Raw genomic sequence first — 18,676 nt, 5'->3', positions numbered from 1 at the left:
AGACAGAGGGGAAAAATATGACAAACATAAACCAAAGAATAAGATGGCTGATTCAAGAAATGCCTTCACGGTTATAACATTGAATGTAAATGGATTAAACTCCCCAATTAAAAGATATAGATTCGCAGAATGGATCAAAAAAAATGAACCATCAATATGTTGCATACAAGAGACTCATCTTAGACACAGGGACACAAAGAAACTGAAAGTGAAAGGATGGAAAAAAATATTTCATGCAAGCTACAGCCAAAAGAAAGCAGGTGTAGCAATATTAATCTCAGATAAAATAGACTTCAAATGCAGGGATGTTTTGAGAGACAAAGAAGGCCACTACATACTAATAAAAGGGCCAATTCAACAAGAAGAAATAAGTCATAAATGTTTATGCACCCAATCAAGGTGCCACAAAATACATGAGAGAAACACTGGCAAAACTAAATGAAGCAATTGATGTTTCCACAATAATTGTGGGAGACTTCAACACATCACTCTCTCCTATAGATAGATCAACCAGACAGAAGACCAATAAGGAAATTGAAAACCTAAACAATCTGATAAATGAATTAGATTTAACAGACATCTACAGGACATTACATCCCAAATCACCAGGATACACATACTTTTCTAGTGCTCACGGAACTTTCTCCAGAATAGATCATATGCTGGGACATAAAACAAGCCTCAATAAATTTAAAAAGATTGAAATTATTCAAAGCACATTCTCTGACCACAATGGAATACAATTAGAAGTCAATAACCATCAGAGACTTAGAAAATTCACAAATACCTGGAGGTTAAACAACACACTCCTAAACAATCAGTGGGTTAAAGAAGAAATAGCAAGAGAAATTGCTAAATATGTAGAGACAAATGAAAATGAGAACACAACTTACCAAAACCTATGGGATGCAGCAAAAGCAGTGCTAAGGGGGAAATTTATAGCACTAAACGCATATATTAAAAAGGAAGAAAGAGCCAAAATCAAAGAACTAATGGATCAACTGAAGAAGCTAGAAAATGAACAGCAAACCAATCCTAAACCAAGTAGAAGAAAAGAAATAACAAGGATTAAAGCAGAAATAAATGACATAGAGAACAAAAAAACAATAGAGAGGATAACTATCACCAAAAGTTGGTTCTTTGAGAAGATCAACAAGATTGACAAGCCCCTAGCTAGACTGACAAAATCAAAAAGAGAGAAGACCCATATAAACAAAATAATGAATGAAAAAGGTGACATAACTGCAGATCCTGAAGAAATTAAAAAAATTATAAGAGGATATTATGAACAACTGTATGGCAACAAACTGAATAATGTAGAAGAAATGGACAATTTCCTGGAAACATATGAACAACCTAGACTGACCAGAGAAGAAATAGAAGACCTCAACCAACCCATCACAAGCAAAGAGATCCAATCAGTCATCAAAAATCTTCCCACAAATAAATGCCCAGGGCCAGATGGCTTCACAGGGGAATTCTACCAAACTTTCCAGAAAGAACTGACACCAATCTTACTCAAACTCTTTCAAAACATTGAAGAAAATGGAACACTACCTAACTCATTTTATGAAGCTAACATCAATCTAATACCAAAACCAGGCAAAGATGCTACAAAAAAGGAAAACTACCGGCCAATCTCCCTAATGAATACAGATGCAAAAATCCTCAACAAAATACTTGCAAATCGAATCCAAAGACACATTAAAAAAATCATACACCATGACCAAGTGGGGTTCATGCCAGGCATGCAAGGATGGTTCAACATAAGAAAATCAATCAATGTATTACAACACATTAAAAACTCGAAAGGGAAAAATCAATTGATCATCTCAATAGATGCTGAAAAAGCATTTGACAAAATCCAACATCTGTTTTTGATAAAAACACTTCAAAAGGTAGGAATTGAAGGAAACTTCCTCAACATGATAAAAAGCATATATGAAAAACCCACAGGCAGCATAGTACTCAATGGTGAGAGACTGAAAGCCTTCCCTCTAAGATCAGGAACAAGACAAGGATGCCCGCTGTCACCACTGTTATTCAACATTGTTCTGGAAGGGCTAGCCAGGGCAATCCGGCAAGACAAAGAAATAAAAGGCATCCAAACTGGAAAAGAAGTAGTAAAACTGTCATTGTTTGCAGATGATATGATCTTATATCTAGAAAACCCTGAGAAATCGACGATACAGCTACTAGAGCTAATAAACAAATTTAGCAAAGTAGCGGGATACAAGATTAATGCACATAAGTCAGTAATGTTTCTATATGCTAGAAATGAACAAACTGAAGAGACACTCAAGAAAAAGATACCATTTTCAATAGCAACTAAAAAAATGAAGTACCTAGGAATAAACTTAACCAAAGATGTAAAAGACCTATACAAAGAAAACTACATAACTCTACTAAAAGAAATAGAAGGGGACCTTAAAAGATGGAAAAATATTCCATGTTCATGGATAGGAAGGCTAAATGTCATTAAGATGTCAATTCTACCCAAACTCATCTACAGATTCAATGCAATCCCAATCAAAATTCCAACAACCTACTTTGCAGACTTGGAAAGCTAGTTATCAAATTTATTTGGAAAGGGAAGATGCCTCGAATTGCTAAAGACACCCTAAAAAAGAAAAACGAAGTGGGAGGACTTACACTCCCTGACTTTGAAGCTTATTATAAAGCCACAGTTGCCAAAACAGCATGGTACTGGCACAAAGATAGACATATAGATCAATGGAATCGAATTGAGAATTCAGAGATAGACCCTCAGATCTATGGCCGACTGATCTTTGATAAGGCCCCCAAAGTCACTGAACTGAGCCATAACGGTCTTTTCAACAAATGGGGCTGGGAGAGTTGGATATCCATATCCAAAAGAATGAAAGAGGACCCCTACCTCACCCCCTACACAAAAATTAACTCAAAATGGACGAAAGATCTCAATATAAAAGAAAGTACCATAAAACTCCTAGAAGATAATGTAGGAAAACATCTTCAAGACCTTGTATTAGGCGGCCACTTCCTAGACTTTACACCCAAAGCACAAGTAACAAAAGAGAAAATAGATAAATGGGAACTCCTCAAGCTTAGAAGTTTCTGCACCTCAAAGGAATTTCTCAAAAAGGTAAAGAGGCAGCCAACTCAATGGGAAAAAATTTTTGGAAGCCATGTATCTGACAAAAGACTGATATCTTGCATATATAAAGAAATCCTACAACTCAATGACAATAGTACAGTCGGCCCAATTATAAAATGGGCAAAAGATATGAAAAGACAGTTCTCTGAAGAGGAAATACAAATGGCCAAGAAACACATGAAAAAATGTTCAGCTTCACTAGCTATTAGAGAGATGCAAATTAAGACCACAATGAGATACCATCTAACACCGGTTAGAATGGCTGCCATTAAACAAACAGGAAACTACAAATGCTGGAGGGGATGTGGAGAAATTGGAACTCTTATTCATTGTTGGTGGGACTGTATAATGGTTTAGCCACTCTGGAAGTCAGTCTGGCAGTTCCTTAGAAAACTAGATATAGAGTTACCATTCGATCCAGCGATTGCACTTCTCGGTATATACCCGGAAGATCGGAAAGCAGTGACACGAACAGATATCTGCACGCCAATGTTCATAGCAGCATTATTCACAATTGCCAAGAGATGGAAAGAACCCAAATGTCCTTCAACAGATGAGTGGATAAATAAAATGTGGTATATACACATGATGGAATACTACACGGCAGTAAGAAGGAACGATCTGGTGAAACATATGACAACATGGATGAACCTTGAAGACATAATGCTGAGCGAAATAAGCCAGGCACAAAAAGAGAAATATTATATGCTACCACTAATGTGAACTTTGAAAAATGTAAAACAAATGGTTTATAATGTAGAATGTAGGGGAACTAGCAGTAGAGAGCAATTAAAGAAGGGGGAACAATAATCCAAGAAGAACAGATAAGCTATTTAACGTTCTGGGGATGCCCAGGAATGACTATGGTCTGTTAATTTCTGATGGATATAGTAGGAACAAGTTCACAGAAATGTTGTTGTATTAGGTAACTTTCTTCAGGTAAAGTAGGAACATGTTGGAAGTTAAGCAGTTATCTTAGGTTAGTTGTCTTTTTCTTACTCCCTTGTTATGGTCTCTTTGAAATGTTCTTTTATTGTATGTTTGTTTTCTTTTTAACTTTTTTTTCATACAGTTGATTTAAAAAAGAAGGGAAAGTTTTTAAAAAAAAAAAAAGAAAAACAAGGAAAAAAAAAAAGATGTAGTGCCCCCTTGAGGAGCCTGTGGAGAATGCAGGGGTATTGGCCTACCCCACCTCGATGGTTGCTAACATGACCATAGACATAGGAGACTGGTGGTTTGATGGGTTGAGCCCTCTACCATAAGTTTTACCCTTGGGAAGATGGTTGCTGCAAAGGAGAGGCTAGGCCTCCCTATGGTTGTGCCTAAGAGCCTCCTCCCGAATGCCTCTTTGTTGCTCAGATGTGGCCCTCTCTCTCTGGCTAAGCCAACTTGAAAGGTGAAATCACTGCCCTCCCCCCTACGTGGGATCAGACACCCAGGGGAGTGAATCTCCCTGGCAACGTAGAATATGACTCCCGGGGAGGAATGTAGACCCGGCATCGTGGGACGGAGAACATCTTCTTGACCAAAAGGGGGATGTGAAAGGAAATGAAATAAGCTTCAGTGGCAGAGAGATTTCAAAAGGAGCCGAGAGGTCACTCTGGTGGGCACTCTTACGCACACTTTAGACAATCCTTTTTAGGTTCCAAAGAATTGGGGTGGCTGGTGGTGGATACCTGAAACTATCAAACTACAACCCAGAACCCATGAATCTCAAAGACAGTTGTATAAAAATGTAGCTTATGAGGGGTGACAATGGGATTGGGAAAGCCATAAGGACCACACTCCAGTTTGTCTAGTTTATGGATGGATGAGTAGAAAAATAGGGGAAGGAAACAAACAGACAAAGGTACCCAGTGTTCTTTTTTACTTCAATTGTTCTTTTTCACTCTAATTATTATTCTTGTTATTTTTGTGTGTGTGCTAATGAAGGTGTCAGGGATTGATTTAGGTGATGAATGTACAACTATGTAATGGTACTGTAAACAATCAAAAGTACGATTTGTTTTGTATGACTGCATGGTATGTGAATATATCTCAATAAAATGAAGATAAAAAAAAATAATAATCCGTCTTCCTTCCCTCAGCAATGCCTGGTTTAAACAAATACACTTGTCTGTGTATTTGTCAGACAAGTAAGGAAGGTAACATTCAAGTGGCCAACAGATACTATTTATAGATATTTCTGTTTTTCTTTAAGTTTTAGGTTTGGCATTTAGTATATTAAGCATAGAGGAAGAAGGACCCAAAAGCTGCCAGAGTTCCAATTCATTGTTTGTATCTACCCATGGGAGTTGGAGGCCTAGCAAGATCCTGAAGCTTTGTACCAATAGCTCTGTATCTCCAGCCCACAGCAGCTTTAGAGTTCATAAGAGAAGACAGCAAAGCAAAGTGGAAAAAATTGTGTATGCATTTATTTCTTATATTTAAAAAAAGAGAAATATAAATCCTATCCTTATGAACTTAAGAACACTTAAATGCCTTAGTGAAATTATGCTTTGCAACGTCAGGAGAGAAACGTCATCTGTCAAGTTAAATACTAACAATTCTAATGTTATTTTTATCTGTACTTCTCTTTTTCTTTAGCTCTTTTTTCCTCCTATTATCTTAATGATTTCCAAGAATTTATGAGAGCCTTTTCCCCATTTCTTCCCTTGAAGAAATTTTCTCATGAATCCTACCATCAACTCTTACAGTCATTCTGTTAATTTTAAAAAACAAAATGAAACAAAGTAAAACGACAACAACACAGATAATGTTATGTATGGCCTGCAAAAATAAGAATCTGAAAATTATTTTGGTAGTTTCTAAGAATAATAACAAGTATGGGATAAAAACCTATAAGCAGGCATTCCTAGAATATAAAATTCTCTTTTGGACTTTTAAGATTTTTAAAAACCACAATTTGTGCATATCACTCTTCATCAAAATAATACTCTATTATTAGTTTTTAACTCAATTTTTTTTTTTATATTTATGAAAACATTTACATTTTAAAAATCAACGTGCATTTCCTATCACCTTTATTTCGAAACCCTGCTTTATCAATGGATTGAGGAAGAACAGGATTTGAAAAATCTGGCCTCTCTTGGCATTCACCCAGAAAGTGTCAATTTTTGAAAACAGAAAATGTCCTTCATTACTATGATACCATCTCATCTTAAAGGTGCTAGTGGAGATCACGAGTCTAGAAAATGACATAAATACATATGTGTCTACATATAAATGGGGTGTGTGTTTGTGTGGGTGCACTGTTACGTATACCAACTGACAATTAGATCATAAGTATCAAAGTGTTTTTATGACAAAAATCTTTAAGAGAAATTAGGAAAAACAATGATATTTACCAATAATGTCTGCATAGATTTCCATTTTGTTGTGCTGCTGAGCCAGGGTGAAAGCTTCATTATTACATTTGGACATGACAAGAAACTGGATAGCAGAACCATAGTCACCTAACTGTAGGAAAAACCTAAAACAAGTACTCCAATTAGCCTGAATCTTATTTAAAATAAATTTTTGATTTACAAAATCAAATTTTTTAACCATGAGAAACTATTTAAAATTAAAAGTTTATTGGGTAAACTGCAGTTCTATACAATATGCTTATATTTGGAAAACATAATCTCATACTTCTGTCCACAACAAACAGCCTCTGAATTTAAACACCTAGACCTAATAAAAAATATAAAAAAGAACATACATTTCTTTGAATTTATTTCTTTGATGAATTTATTTCATTTAATAAAATGAAAATTTTATCTCTTTTAAGGCATAGTTTTGCAAATCCTAAAATATTAACTCATTATGTTACCTGGCTACCATTTTGGCCCCATCCAAAGATTGGGTCTCTCTGACAATATTGACAGCTTTTTCGGGATTGTTGAGGTGGTCCAGATAGATACGGATTACACTGTTCCATTGTTTTGCATTCTCATAAGCCACCACAGCTTCTTTGTATCTGCAAGAAATACTTAGTTCAGACAAACTTTCTTAACACTGTCATATTTGGGGGGAGGGGGAGGAGGTCAATAACTGTTTGGGATACTTTTCCATTTTATTGACTGTGTTTGCTTATTTTTCCTTCACATAAGAAAAAAATGCCAGGAATCATTCCACTAAAATATGTTCTTGTTACGGGTTTGAGAAACCAACAGTAAAATACCAATATTAAACTGTGATTTCTCATCTGAAGTATATTTATATAACTTTTTACATTTCAACTTTTTTTTTCTTGTTGAGTGGGAAGATTCTGAAAGCAGTATGGACTTATTACAGAAAACACAGAAAATAAAGAATTTTTCACAATAAATAAGATATAGAGTGCAAGTGGTGTGCTAACCTACAGAGGGTGCTCAAGACTTCCTGGCAGTCCCACTATTTCTCCAGCTCTCCCTTTCAAGAAGACATTCAGTGCACATCTCTGATTATTTCCTCAGGTAACTTTTCTAAAGCAGAGGGTATTGACCTTAGTATCTCTTATTATGTATTGCCAAACTATCTTCCAATGACTATAGAAATTTACAGTCCTGTCAGCAGTATATAACAAGTGTATTTTGACAGTATGATTATTAGTTTAAAATAAATCTTTCCCAATATGGTAGATTAAAATGATATAGTGTTGGTTCAATTTAATTACTATAGTGAGGTAGAACTTTTTTCATATTTATTTCATAACTGTATTTCCTCTTCTGGGACTTTTCTTCTTGTCCTCAGTCCATTTTCCTATTAGGGTCTGTGAGTTTTTTGTATTAAGTTGTAGGAGATCTTTGTATATTTAAGATTGACTATATACTGCTATATTTTAAACTGTTTTGCTGATTAAACAGTACAGCTATATAGAAGGAATCCATGTTTCTTTATTTTGCTTTCCATCTACATCCCTAAGTGTAACTTTAATAAAGTTACTATCACTTAACTTCATTTTCATGCCATGTTATATCAGAATTTCAACTTCTAGCATTCAACTTTCAAATGAAAAGAGATAGTGGTCCTTATTTATTTAATGGAAGGACTGAGGTATGTGAAGTGTAGGATAATTTTAAGCCTGGCACCCAAGGCTGGAGAGGTGTATAAAAAGATGTTTTCTGTCTTTCTCTGCTTTGCCTTTTTTAGAAGGTTGCAAATATCAGTGGTTAATTTTCAGAACTTTATTTAAAAATTTTTATAAACGTGAGAAATTGTACAGACCTTCCATCTGCTTCTTTAGCTTTGGCATACTGCAAGTGAATCTTAGGAGAAGAAACATGAGGCAGAAGCTCACCCACTTTTGCCCTAGAAAGGTAGGTTCAAGAGATTATCATCAATACTACATTCACTCCAGAGGCAGCTTTCTACAACCAAGTGTTAATTTTTAGGATTAAAAGAAATTACCACAACCTTTTGAAAATCTTGGCTCCAACAGGTAAAAGCAGATTTAACTGCTTTTTTTCCTGAGCCACAACCCCAAAGGTGGAAACAGGAAGGTAAGTTCATTAACTCTTTGAAGAAAATAAGGCCTTTTCCCCCTAGTAATCTAGCTGATGGGGGGTTTGTCATATCAGACCAGTGGAACATGCTGTCCTGTGGGGAAAAAACTACGAAAGAATTCATCTAAGAGGGAAAAAAGGAATGGAGGGGAGACCCAGATAAGGGAAATAGAACAGAGGATAGGAGGTGCAAACAACAAGGTGACAAGTATGGAGACCACAGAGACACACCCATTTCCAAAGCTGCTCACAAATAAATTTAAGCACATTCTTACCAATTCTTACAGCGGATGTAAACAGATGCTGCTTTGTCATAGTAGAGGCCTTTCTCATACAGTTGAGCTGCTTCTGAAAATTGCTGAGATAATACATGATTATTAAAAAACAAAGTTTTTTTTAAATTAAAAAATGAAAAATTATGTATAAGACCTTATGAATATTCATGCAGAGAAAAAAAATACCTTCATATTCTCTAATATGGCTCCACAGTCTCTTTTAAGGACCCTGCTGGGATGCTTGAGGGCTTGGTTAACCCCTCGGCGAATGTCTCCCATTCTAATGGACATCTGGGCCACTCCAGCCAGACACACTTCATTATGCTCCTGTTATTGTAAGGCATACTCTAACAAATCGGACTTTAACTTCAAATGATGCATTTCAGCAAGGACAATTAATTCAAATATAAAATGAGCCCAAAAATTATGGTTTACTTTCACTAATCTTTTCAGACAAGTCTCAAGATTTTGAAATAACACTGAGTGTTTTTTTCAAGCCAACTGTTAAAGAGTTGGTTTTTTTTCCTTCAGAAGTCTAGATCTTTCATGCTTAAGGCCAAAACTTTACCCTCTCTTAACAAAATATCTCGTATGTCTTTGTATGTCTCTTGGTATAAAATTTAATGTAAGAAGTAATCTACTGGACTATATACCATAAATGCTACGAAAAAGATTAAGGAAAAAAACATTTATAAAATTGAAACTTTTTCTACTAGGCATAATTAAACATTGAAATAACCCACTTATTTAGAATTGTTTAGTTCATTAAAGATAACATTGATAACTAAAGAACTTTTCATATAACTAATTTGAAATGTAATGACAGACTACATTTTATCTAAAGAAGTATATACACTAGAACTTTCTGTGATATGAAAATGTTCTGTATCTATCCCATCCAATATGCTAATATCCCCATGTGAATGCTGAACAAATGAAATATGGCTATTTTGACAGAGGAATAGAATTTTAAATACTATTAATTTTAAATAATTTAGTCACATGTGATTACTGTATTTGAAAACAAAGATAAACTAAAATAGATGCAGCCAAAGAAAATGTCAAAAATGTGAGAAACGAGCAAAAGATTTGCTCAAGCAATTCATTCAAAAATAAACAATTTGCCAATAAATAAATAAAAACATGCTCAACTTCATTAATAATTAAAAACATAAAATATAATGAAATGTCTTTTTCCTTATCAAACTGGTAAAGATAAAATTGATAACACCCGGCATTGTTGAGAAAGGAAAATGAAATGGATACTCTCCTAGGCTCCCGATAGGTGCACGAATTACTACAACTTCTTTTGGAGAGCAACTTAGCAATATCAAAAATCAAAAACATACATTTTATGACCTAGAAATCCCACCTGTAAGAATAAATCCTTCAGAAATATTATCTTAGGTACCTAAGTGTTGTTAATAATAGAAAACCACAAAGCAACTATATTTGAATAAGAAAGTGTTTGAAATAATTATGGTATATTCAACAATGGAATACTAGAAGATTTTAAAAGATTAAAACATTTATATGGATTCACTTGGAAAGACCATGAAGAAAGCAAAGATCTGCTTTGTACAGTCTGGATACTCAATTCATCGTTGCAGAATGAATGGAAAGAAATGATTTCAGTTTGAGTAAAAATCCGTATTACATACATATTTGTATGTTTAGAGAAGAGATTCTGGATGGAAATATATAAAATCATTAACACTGGTAACCATTAGGGGGTATGGCCAGAGGAGAGAATGTTGGACTCTCATTTTTCATGTTAATATGCTTTTGTGATTTTTAAATTCACTACAATGAGCTTGTATTACTTTTGTAATAAAAGATGTAAAAAAAAAAAAAGAATTTACAACCTTAACAAGATATCATCTAACTTAAAAACACAATTTTTTTTGGTAAAATTTAGCTTCTTAAGCTTAAATTCCTGGATGGGGAGATAGGATGGCACAATGGGCAAAGTACACGATTTCCATGTACCTCTTTAAAGAATACCAATTGACAGATGAAATAGCAGAAATGAACTCTTATGGACTGGGAAATTAACTTTCAAAGCTGTTACTGAAATGGTTTTAAAAAGGAAAAGGAAAAGCTTTATGAAAATTATAGTTAGTCTATAAGTGGGAAGGGATGAAAATTATACTTCCAACCTTAATAAGAAGGTCATATTTAGGAGCAATGGAAACATATCTTTTCCAGACCGATAAACATATTGTCATCTTTGGTTTTTAAGAGTTTCAAGTACTTTAAAATGATTTAACTATATTCTTGCAAAGTTGTAAATAAACTGCAAAAGGGCACACCTGCTAGATATTGAATAAATACAATGCAAATAAGATCATGATCTTTAAAATGAAACTGAAAACAAACCCAAAAATAAGTTTGCATGTCTTTATCTAAGGTACCTTGTTATCACCTGTTATTCCTTTCTCATAATGAGCCAAAGCATTTACATAATCACCCCTGAAAGAAATAAGAGTGAATTTCAATACATATTTAAATGTTATTTATATATACAAGATTTAAAAGATAATCTTTGTCACTGAGTTGCTTAAGCTGACAAAAAGATGTAATACACAACATATTATGTAAACATTTAGTCCGTCATTATTCTGCTACTTTAAAAACACTAAGCCAGATTACGCTAGACTAGAAGGTACCTACCTTGTGGTATGCTCGGCATTTCTGGAAACTACAATAAATTTTATGAGCCACTTTTGGTTAATTATTTTCTTTGGGGCACTAAATGACAATCACATTACTGTAAAAACTGATGCTTTTTCCAGAGGCCTAACATTTATAAATAGAATATGTACCGAGAGAATCTGGGTGGCTGCTGATTAAAGGGTAGAAATGGAGGAACACACTGGATATTATAGTAAAGTGGACCCTGGTTCTTACACTTATAAAAAATATTATATAAACAGATACACAGATGGACAGTTGATACGGATGGAATGACAACAGCAAATGTAGCAAAAGGTTAAACATTGGTGATCTGGAAGGAAAACATGGAGAACTTAAGAATATCAGGAAAACAATGAAGGACCAACATGAGACTCTCAATAAAGAGACAGACATTTCAAAACAGGAACCAAGCAGAAATATTGGAGTTAAAGACCACAATAACTGAAATGAAAAATTCCCTAGAAGGTTTTAATAGCAGACGGGAGCTGGAAGAACAAAGAATCAGTGAACTAAAAGACAAGACAATTGAAATGATTCAGGTTGAGGAACAGAAAGAAAAAAGAATGAAAAAAAGTGATCAGAGCCTAAGAGACCTGTGGGACACCATCAAGTGTACTAATATATGCATTATAGGAGTCACAGAAGGAGAGAGAAAGGGGTACAAGGAAATAATGGCAGAAGATTCCCAAAATTTAACTAAAGACATAAATATACACATTCAAGAAATCCAATGAACCCCAAACAGGATCAACTTGAAGAGAAGCATGCCTAGGCACACAGTAGTCAAACTATCGAATGCCAAGGACAAAGAGAGAGTTCTGAAAACTGCTAGAGAAGAGCTATATGTTAGGTAAAAGGGAATCCCAATAAGATGAAGAGCTGATTTCCGGTCAGAAACCATGGAGTCAAGAAGGCAGTGGAATGAAATGTGTAAAGTGCTGGAAGAAAACAATTGCCAACTGACAAGAATTTTCTATCCGACAAGACTGTCTCTTTCAAAATGAGGGAGAGATTAAAATATTACCAGACAAACAAAAAGTGAAGGAGTTCATCAGCACTGGATCTGCCCTACAGGCAATGCTAAAGGCAGTTCTTCAGACTAAAAGAAAAAGACATAAGACAGTGGATCAAAGCAGCATAAAGAAATAAAGACACCCAGTAAAGGTAAAATATGGGTAATTATAAATGCCAGTAATATTGTATGCAATTTTGTGGTATGTAACTCCACTTTTTACTTCTTACAGGTTATAAAATGCAAATGCATAAAAAGTTAATGATAAATCTATGGTTTTGGACATACGTTGTATAAAGATATAACCTGTTACAACAAAAAGTAACAACAAAAGGTGGGAGGGCAGAGGGGTATAGGAACAGTGTGTATGCTAGTGAAATTGAGTTGGTATCAAAACAAATATGATTGTTATAGATTTAGGATGTTAAATTTAAGCCCCATGGTAACCACAAAAAAATATATGAAAGATATATACAGAAGGAAATGAGAAGGGACTCAAAATGTTACACTACAAAAAAAAAAAAAAAATGAAATAAGTATGAAAGTAGATACTAAAAATGGTAGAAGAAAGTCCTACATTATCAGTAGTTACTTTAAATATAAATGGATTAAACTCTCCAGTCAAAATACAAAGATGGTCAGAATGGATAAAAAATATTAAAACCATACAATGTATCTTCTCCAGCCACAATGGAATGAGGCTAAAATCAGTAACAGAAGGAGAACTGGAAAATTCACAAATATGTGGAAATTAAACAACACATTCTTAAACAACTGAAAGGTCAAAGAAGAAATCACAAGAAATTAGGAAATATCTTGAGGCAAATGAAAATGCTTAAATTGGTACAAAGTTTCTGTTTGGGGTGATGGAAAAGTTTTGGTAATGAAGGGTGGGGAGGGTAGCATATTAACACCTTTGAATTATATATTTGAATGTGGTTAAAAGGGGAAATTTTGGGTTGTATATATGTTATTAGTATAAAACTTTTTTAAAAAAACCATAGATCTATACAAGACAAATAGTGAACCCAAAGGTAAACTATGGAATATAATTAATTATATAATTATAATAATAGTTTCATCAATTTTCACAATACCACACTAATGCAAAGTGTTAATAATAGGAAAAACTGTATGTGAAGGGGGGTATATGGGAATGGTGTGTTTTCTGCATGATTTTTCTGTAACCCTATGTCTTTTTTAATTAAAAAAAAAAGTTGAAGGGAGGCCACATGTTTGGGGGAAGGGATTTTTAAAACACTATAGCCTGTTTCAAGCACATAGAAAACTATAGAGAATAACATCACAAAAACAACAAAGTTAGTGGATCTGGGTATGTGGGTAGAAGGTAGGCTGGAGTCTGCTGTGTGGGTTATTATTTTTGCAACTGTCCTGTAAGTTTGATGATGATAACATATATCTGGTTGGTTCCTATTATCACAAGGGAAACTCTTCTGATTGGTGGGGATTGGGGTGGGTGTAGAGATCAAAGGTCAGTATACGGAACAGAAGGAAAAGGTTTAGGAATTGGTGGTTTCATGGTCAAGTGTTGAGCAGAAATTAAAAATGAAACAACAAACCCAGGGCTCTCATGGTGTCTTAGCTCATCTAACCATGAGACAAAGTTCAAGAGTTTGCTATGAAACCTTCTATTGCCCTCAAAGAAGCGAAAATTGAAGTCTTCTGGATGGACTGAGGACTTACTGGGGTGACTGTGCTCTGACAGGTTTGGGGGGTCAGAAGTTGTTACGTACTCTTTTAAGATCCAGTCACCCTCAGGATGGTGACACTGTGGCCTTGTCACTATGTTATGAACTAAGATTACAATTTGTCCTTTTTTAACATATGGATACACCTTGTAAGGGGCAGAAATGTGGCAAATTTAAATCAAGGCTGACTAAGAAGAAATAAAATATTCAAAAAGCTTTTATTTACAAAATGGAAAATTTAATATAAAGCATCCTGGTTAGAAATAAAAAGAGTATTTTCTGATAGGATAATTTCTACAACTATAATTTTTGAGTCAATATTCTCAATAAAGCCAAAATGTATTTGAAAATAAATGTGGGACTATATAAAAATAACTTCCTTTTTTAAAATCAAAAGTTGGAACCATATTTCCTTTGTTCAATAAGCAGTATTTTTCCACATTTTGTTTTAATATTTTTGAAGTTGGAATTTAACTTCTAATAAATGTTTAAAAGAAACTCCAGCTGTCAAAGTCACTATGTAGCTGTCATTGCACATACCAATTTGAACTGTATTTGCAAAGGAATTAATCATTTATTGTCTCAGCAGGTATTTGCATTGACTGTTAATTTAAAACTGGGTCCCAGATACCTCTAAAATTACAATTTGATGTGGCTTTGACATAAGCTCTAAGAAAACTACAGATAACAGCACTAGAAAATTCTAAATCTCTCAGAATAGATTATGGAATTTTCAGAGGTAGGAGAAATTCATGAAGCCTATTCATGCACCATAAAGGATTATTACTCAGGTGCTGAATATGCTTCTGTGAAAAAATTCTGGCTTGACTTTCAACTTGAATTTCTATCTATATACAATTCATTTTTAAAAAGAAAAATATAATTTTAGAGCAAACAGAAGATGAAGACCAAACATCAGTATTTTCAATATGCCTTGAAATTACACTGCAAATCCCAAAGTGTTAAAAGAGGTCAAGATGGCGAGTATTGGTTATGAAAAGCAGTGTGCTACCCTGATATTATGCAGAACTGCTGATGGCCAATCAGCATAATATACAGATTCTAAATGTAGAAAAGGCCTAGACTCAAACTTAGATTTTTGTACTTTAAAAAAAAGTGGATAAATGTCTGGATAAGACATCATCAGTTAGAAAAAAAATTTTTTGATGTATATTTAATATCTTTTTTCCCCCCTGAAAAGCAAGAATTAAGTCAATGGAGGGCCTTATAATTAATGACAGCTTAGAACTGAAGATATGTAACAACTGCTACTGACTGAAACATATAAAGACAAGGACTTACATGAATTCAAGCTGAATAGCATATTCTTTTGATATAAATGGAATTTGATCTGGGGCCAAACGCTTTGCCAATTGTAGAGCACTGTCCCAATGCTGTAAATCCCTTCTCATCTGTTATGAAGAGAGAGATCTTCATTTTAAATGAGTAAATTAGTTTGAAAAGTCACCACATAGTGACAGTTCTAATAAAAATAATTACAAAAACTTTTTGTTTAAATAATAAAACTTGATCTTCTTGCAAAGACAATATTTTACTATAGCATGCATTCTCAACAGAGATGGTACAAGCTCCCAAGAGGGTGAAATCTGGCTCACGTGGGGGCAAAACAATCCTAGTTATTACACTGGTTTGTGGCCCATCAAAGCTCAATCTGACCCAACAAAATCTCATTTCTTAGTATTTAATTTTTCTTAATAGGGAGAAATTAAATTAAATTTAGACTAATATAATTGATTAAATTAAAATTAATATTTTGCTCTAGTGGGGAGATAATAAAAAATGGTTGAGAAACACCATACTATAGGAATTTGATGTCATTTTCTTAGACAATATAAAGCTATAGCACCACAGGAATAATAGTAAACGTAAATGAAATGTAAATGTATTTTGCTTGCTGGTTTATGTGGCCTTTTGTCTGTGTCTGGTACACAATTCCAAATATCAACCAATCATTGAAGAATCTTTTAAAGTCCATCACATAGTTCTTTAGGAAGTATGAATAAATAGCTAACATCTTCAAGTGCTTATTCTCTGCCAGTACTATTCCAGGGCATTGGCAACTTTATTTTTTTACAACTTCTCTCTTCAACTTTTCTTGTCCATTTTAGAGATGCAGAAACTGAGGCAAAGAGAGGCTAGGTTTTGTTCATGAGGATACACAGCTAGTATGTGGTAGTGCTGGGCAGTAGGGCTCTGCCACTGACCTATTTATCTCCCTAGTTCATCAGCCTTCAGAGAGAGATGAAAGGAATGACAGATACAGTCCTCCCTCATTCTGAAGCCACTAATTCAAGTCTTTTACAAATCTCACAGCACACAGCCAGTGCACACAGCTAAATGCAGAGGAGCTATGCTGACATTTTCCTTCATTCATGGCAGTCATGTTCTTAAATCAGCGAGAAACAATTGAAGTTTTGAAAATTTCTCAGGGTATCCACAATTACCTCAAAGAATACTGTATAATTATCTAAAATTTTTTAAAAGAAAATTAATTTCGTTCATTTAAAATTTTAAAATGAAAATATGCTATTGGACAATCTGAGAAAGTTATGAAATTAATAGCAACTATTTTTCCAAACAACCTCATCCTATATAGTTTAAAGAAATGCTGATTGGAGGGGGGTATAAGATTAAGAATGACAATTGCTAACATTTTTGTGTCTTTACTATTGATCAGACAATGTGCTAAAAGATTTGATCTCATTTTTAAATCTTTACAACAATCCTGTGGGCTAGATATTGAATCCCTCCTTTAAAGAAGCCAGATCTAGAATCAGGACTACACAGAAGTCCTACACAGTAGGAGTTCTACAAGTAGAAGGCTACACAGACTTGGGAGTTGAACCCAGATGTTTCGGACTAAAGTCCATGTTCTTAATCACTATTCTATATTGCCTCATCTCCCTTCTTCCCTGCCGTTGACCTAGGTCATTCCCTCTGTCCTAGTCCCCTCTGCAATGCTCACCTCTAGGAAAACTAGAGGTGGTACACTCTGCTCACTTCTTAATACACAAGAGAATTTCACATAAGTAAAAGATAAATGCACCCCTGGTTTCCTATCTAAAAATAAAGCAAATAATAGTACCTATTCTGATGGGATTGTTTTAAGGGTTAAATGAATTAATCTATGCCAAGTGCTGAGAACAGTGCCTAGCACATACAAGCACTCAATAAATGCTGGTGATTTTTATTTGTATATATTTTTGTAAGGTACACAATCTGTCCTCTTGGGTCACACTTAGACTTTAAGTTTTTTGGTAATATAACACAAAGCATGCCTTTTATGCCTCCACAGAATGCAGAATGAAAATAATATTTTTGGCTGTTTTTTGACTATTTTTGAATATCAGGCCATCTGAAAGCTGAACTGTCTAAATTTGGGCAGGGGAGGATAAGTGGTGTCTAGTGCTGAGAAATCTGAACTCTGTAAATAAAGGGGTGATCCTCTCGTGCACGTTCTTCTTGCCATCCATATTTGCTGTCATACCTCCAGGGCAGCAACAGGACAGCTGGATGCCAGGTACAGGTCCTGAGCCAGGTTGAAATCATTAGTAAACATGGCGAGATGTCCTGCCAAAAGGTTGTGGTCCTCTATTCCCTACAAATAAAGGGAGTTATGATGAGAAGAAAATACAAGGGTTTACTCTTTTTAAAAGACTTTGCTCAGTAGGAAGTGGTAATGTTCTATCAATTTGCTTGTGTGAAGTCAGGTAAGATTCACCAGAGAGATGTTAACTCTTTAAATCTTAATCTGATAATTCTCATAAAATGCTGTTACCTTTATTTGCTCCAAGGACATCACCATGCCAACATTTACAATTGACCGATAAACGCGTATTGCAAATTCCACTTCCATGTGATGTAGACAAGCTATGGCCAACTCATTCCAGGCAGCCTCATCATTCAGAATCCTGCACATTTCCCAGGCATCAGAAAACCTAGGATTTGTCAAGTGCACACCCTTAATCAGATAATTCTACTCGCCACCTAGTAGGCAATTTTCAGATTATATATAATTTAATATCATACGCTAGATAAATTTTGTATAACAATTCTTAATCTGTAATTTTCATTTGCATGTAATGAAAAAAATACATAAACTTCTCTTCCTTGTTTGTATAGATGTTTTTTCTTGAATTTCCTTATTAATCTGAATCTATTCTCTATAACTGCCCTCCCTCCCAAGAAATTCCATGACACTGAGACAATGAAATTAACTATTTATTTTTTATGTATTTTTGGTTTATTTTACTTCACACATAGACAAAATCTTTTTTCCCACATCCATCTAGTAAAATTAGTACTCTATATTCATTTAAATCCAGTCAGCTGCCTGTTTTTGTAAGTAAAGTTTGAGT

General features: G+C 34.4%; 1 protein-coding gene across 4 annotated transcripts in view; it reads right to left on the bottom strand.

Moving 5' to 3' along the window:
• WDR19 (WD repeat domain 19) overlaps positions 1-18,676 on the bottom strand; it is a 180,395-nt gene that overhangs the window by 61,704 nt on the left and 100,015 nt on the right. For 3 of the 4 annotated variants that reach the window (XM_037829604.1, XM_037829602.1, XM_037829601.1), the window contains exons 18-26: positions 18,097-18,256; positions 17,806-17,916; positions 15,600-15,709; positions 11,294-11,351; positions 9,066-9,206; positions 8,880-8,962; positions 8,327-8,410; positions 6,951-7,097; positions 6,484-6,608 (exon numbers count right to left, since the gene is read on the bottom strand). In XM_037829604.1, coding sequence (XP_037685532.1) covers positions 6,484-6,608; positions 6,951-7,097; positions 8,327-8,410; positions 8,880-8,962; positions 9,066-9,206; positions 11,294-11,351; positions 15,600-15,709; positions 17,806-17,916; positions 18,097-18,256 — 1,019 coding nt within the window. The remainder of the gene's footprint in view (positions 1-6,483; positions 6,609-6,950; positions 7,098-8,326; positions 8,411-8,879; positions 8,963-9,065; positions 9,207-11,293; positions 11,352-15,599; positions 15,710-17,805; positions 17,917-18,096; positions 18,257-18,676) is intronic. The other variant, XM_037829603.1, reaches the window with a different exon arrangement.

The sequence above is a fragment of the Choloepus didactylus genome, chromosome 3 (assembly GCF_015220235.1).
Source record: "Choloepus didactylus isolate mChoDid1 chromosome 3, mChoDid1.pri, whole genome shotgun sequence".
Lineage (NCBI taxonomy): Eukaryota > Metazoa > Chordata > Mammalia > Pilosa > Megalonychidae > Choloepus > Choloepus didactylus.
The sequence above is the reverse complement of the archived record's forward strand: the minus strand, read 5'-3'. Positions and strand labels throughout refer to the sequence as shown.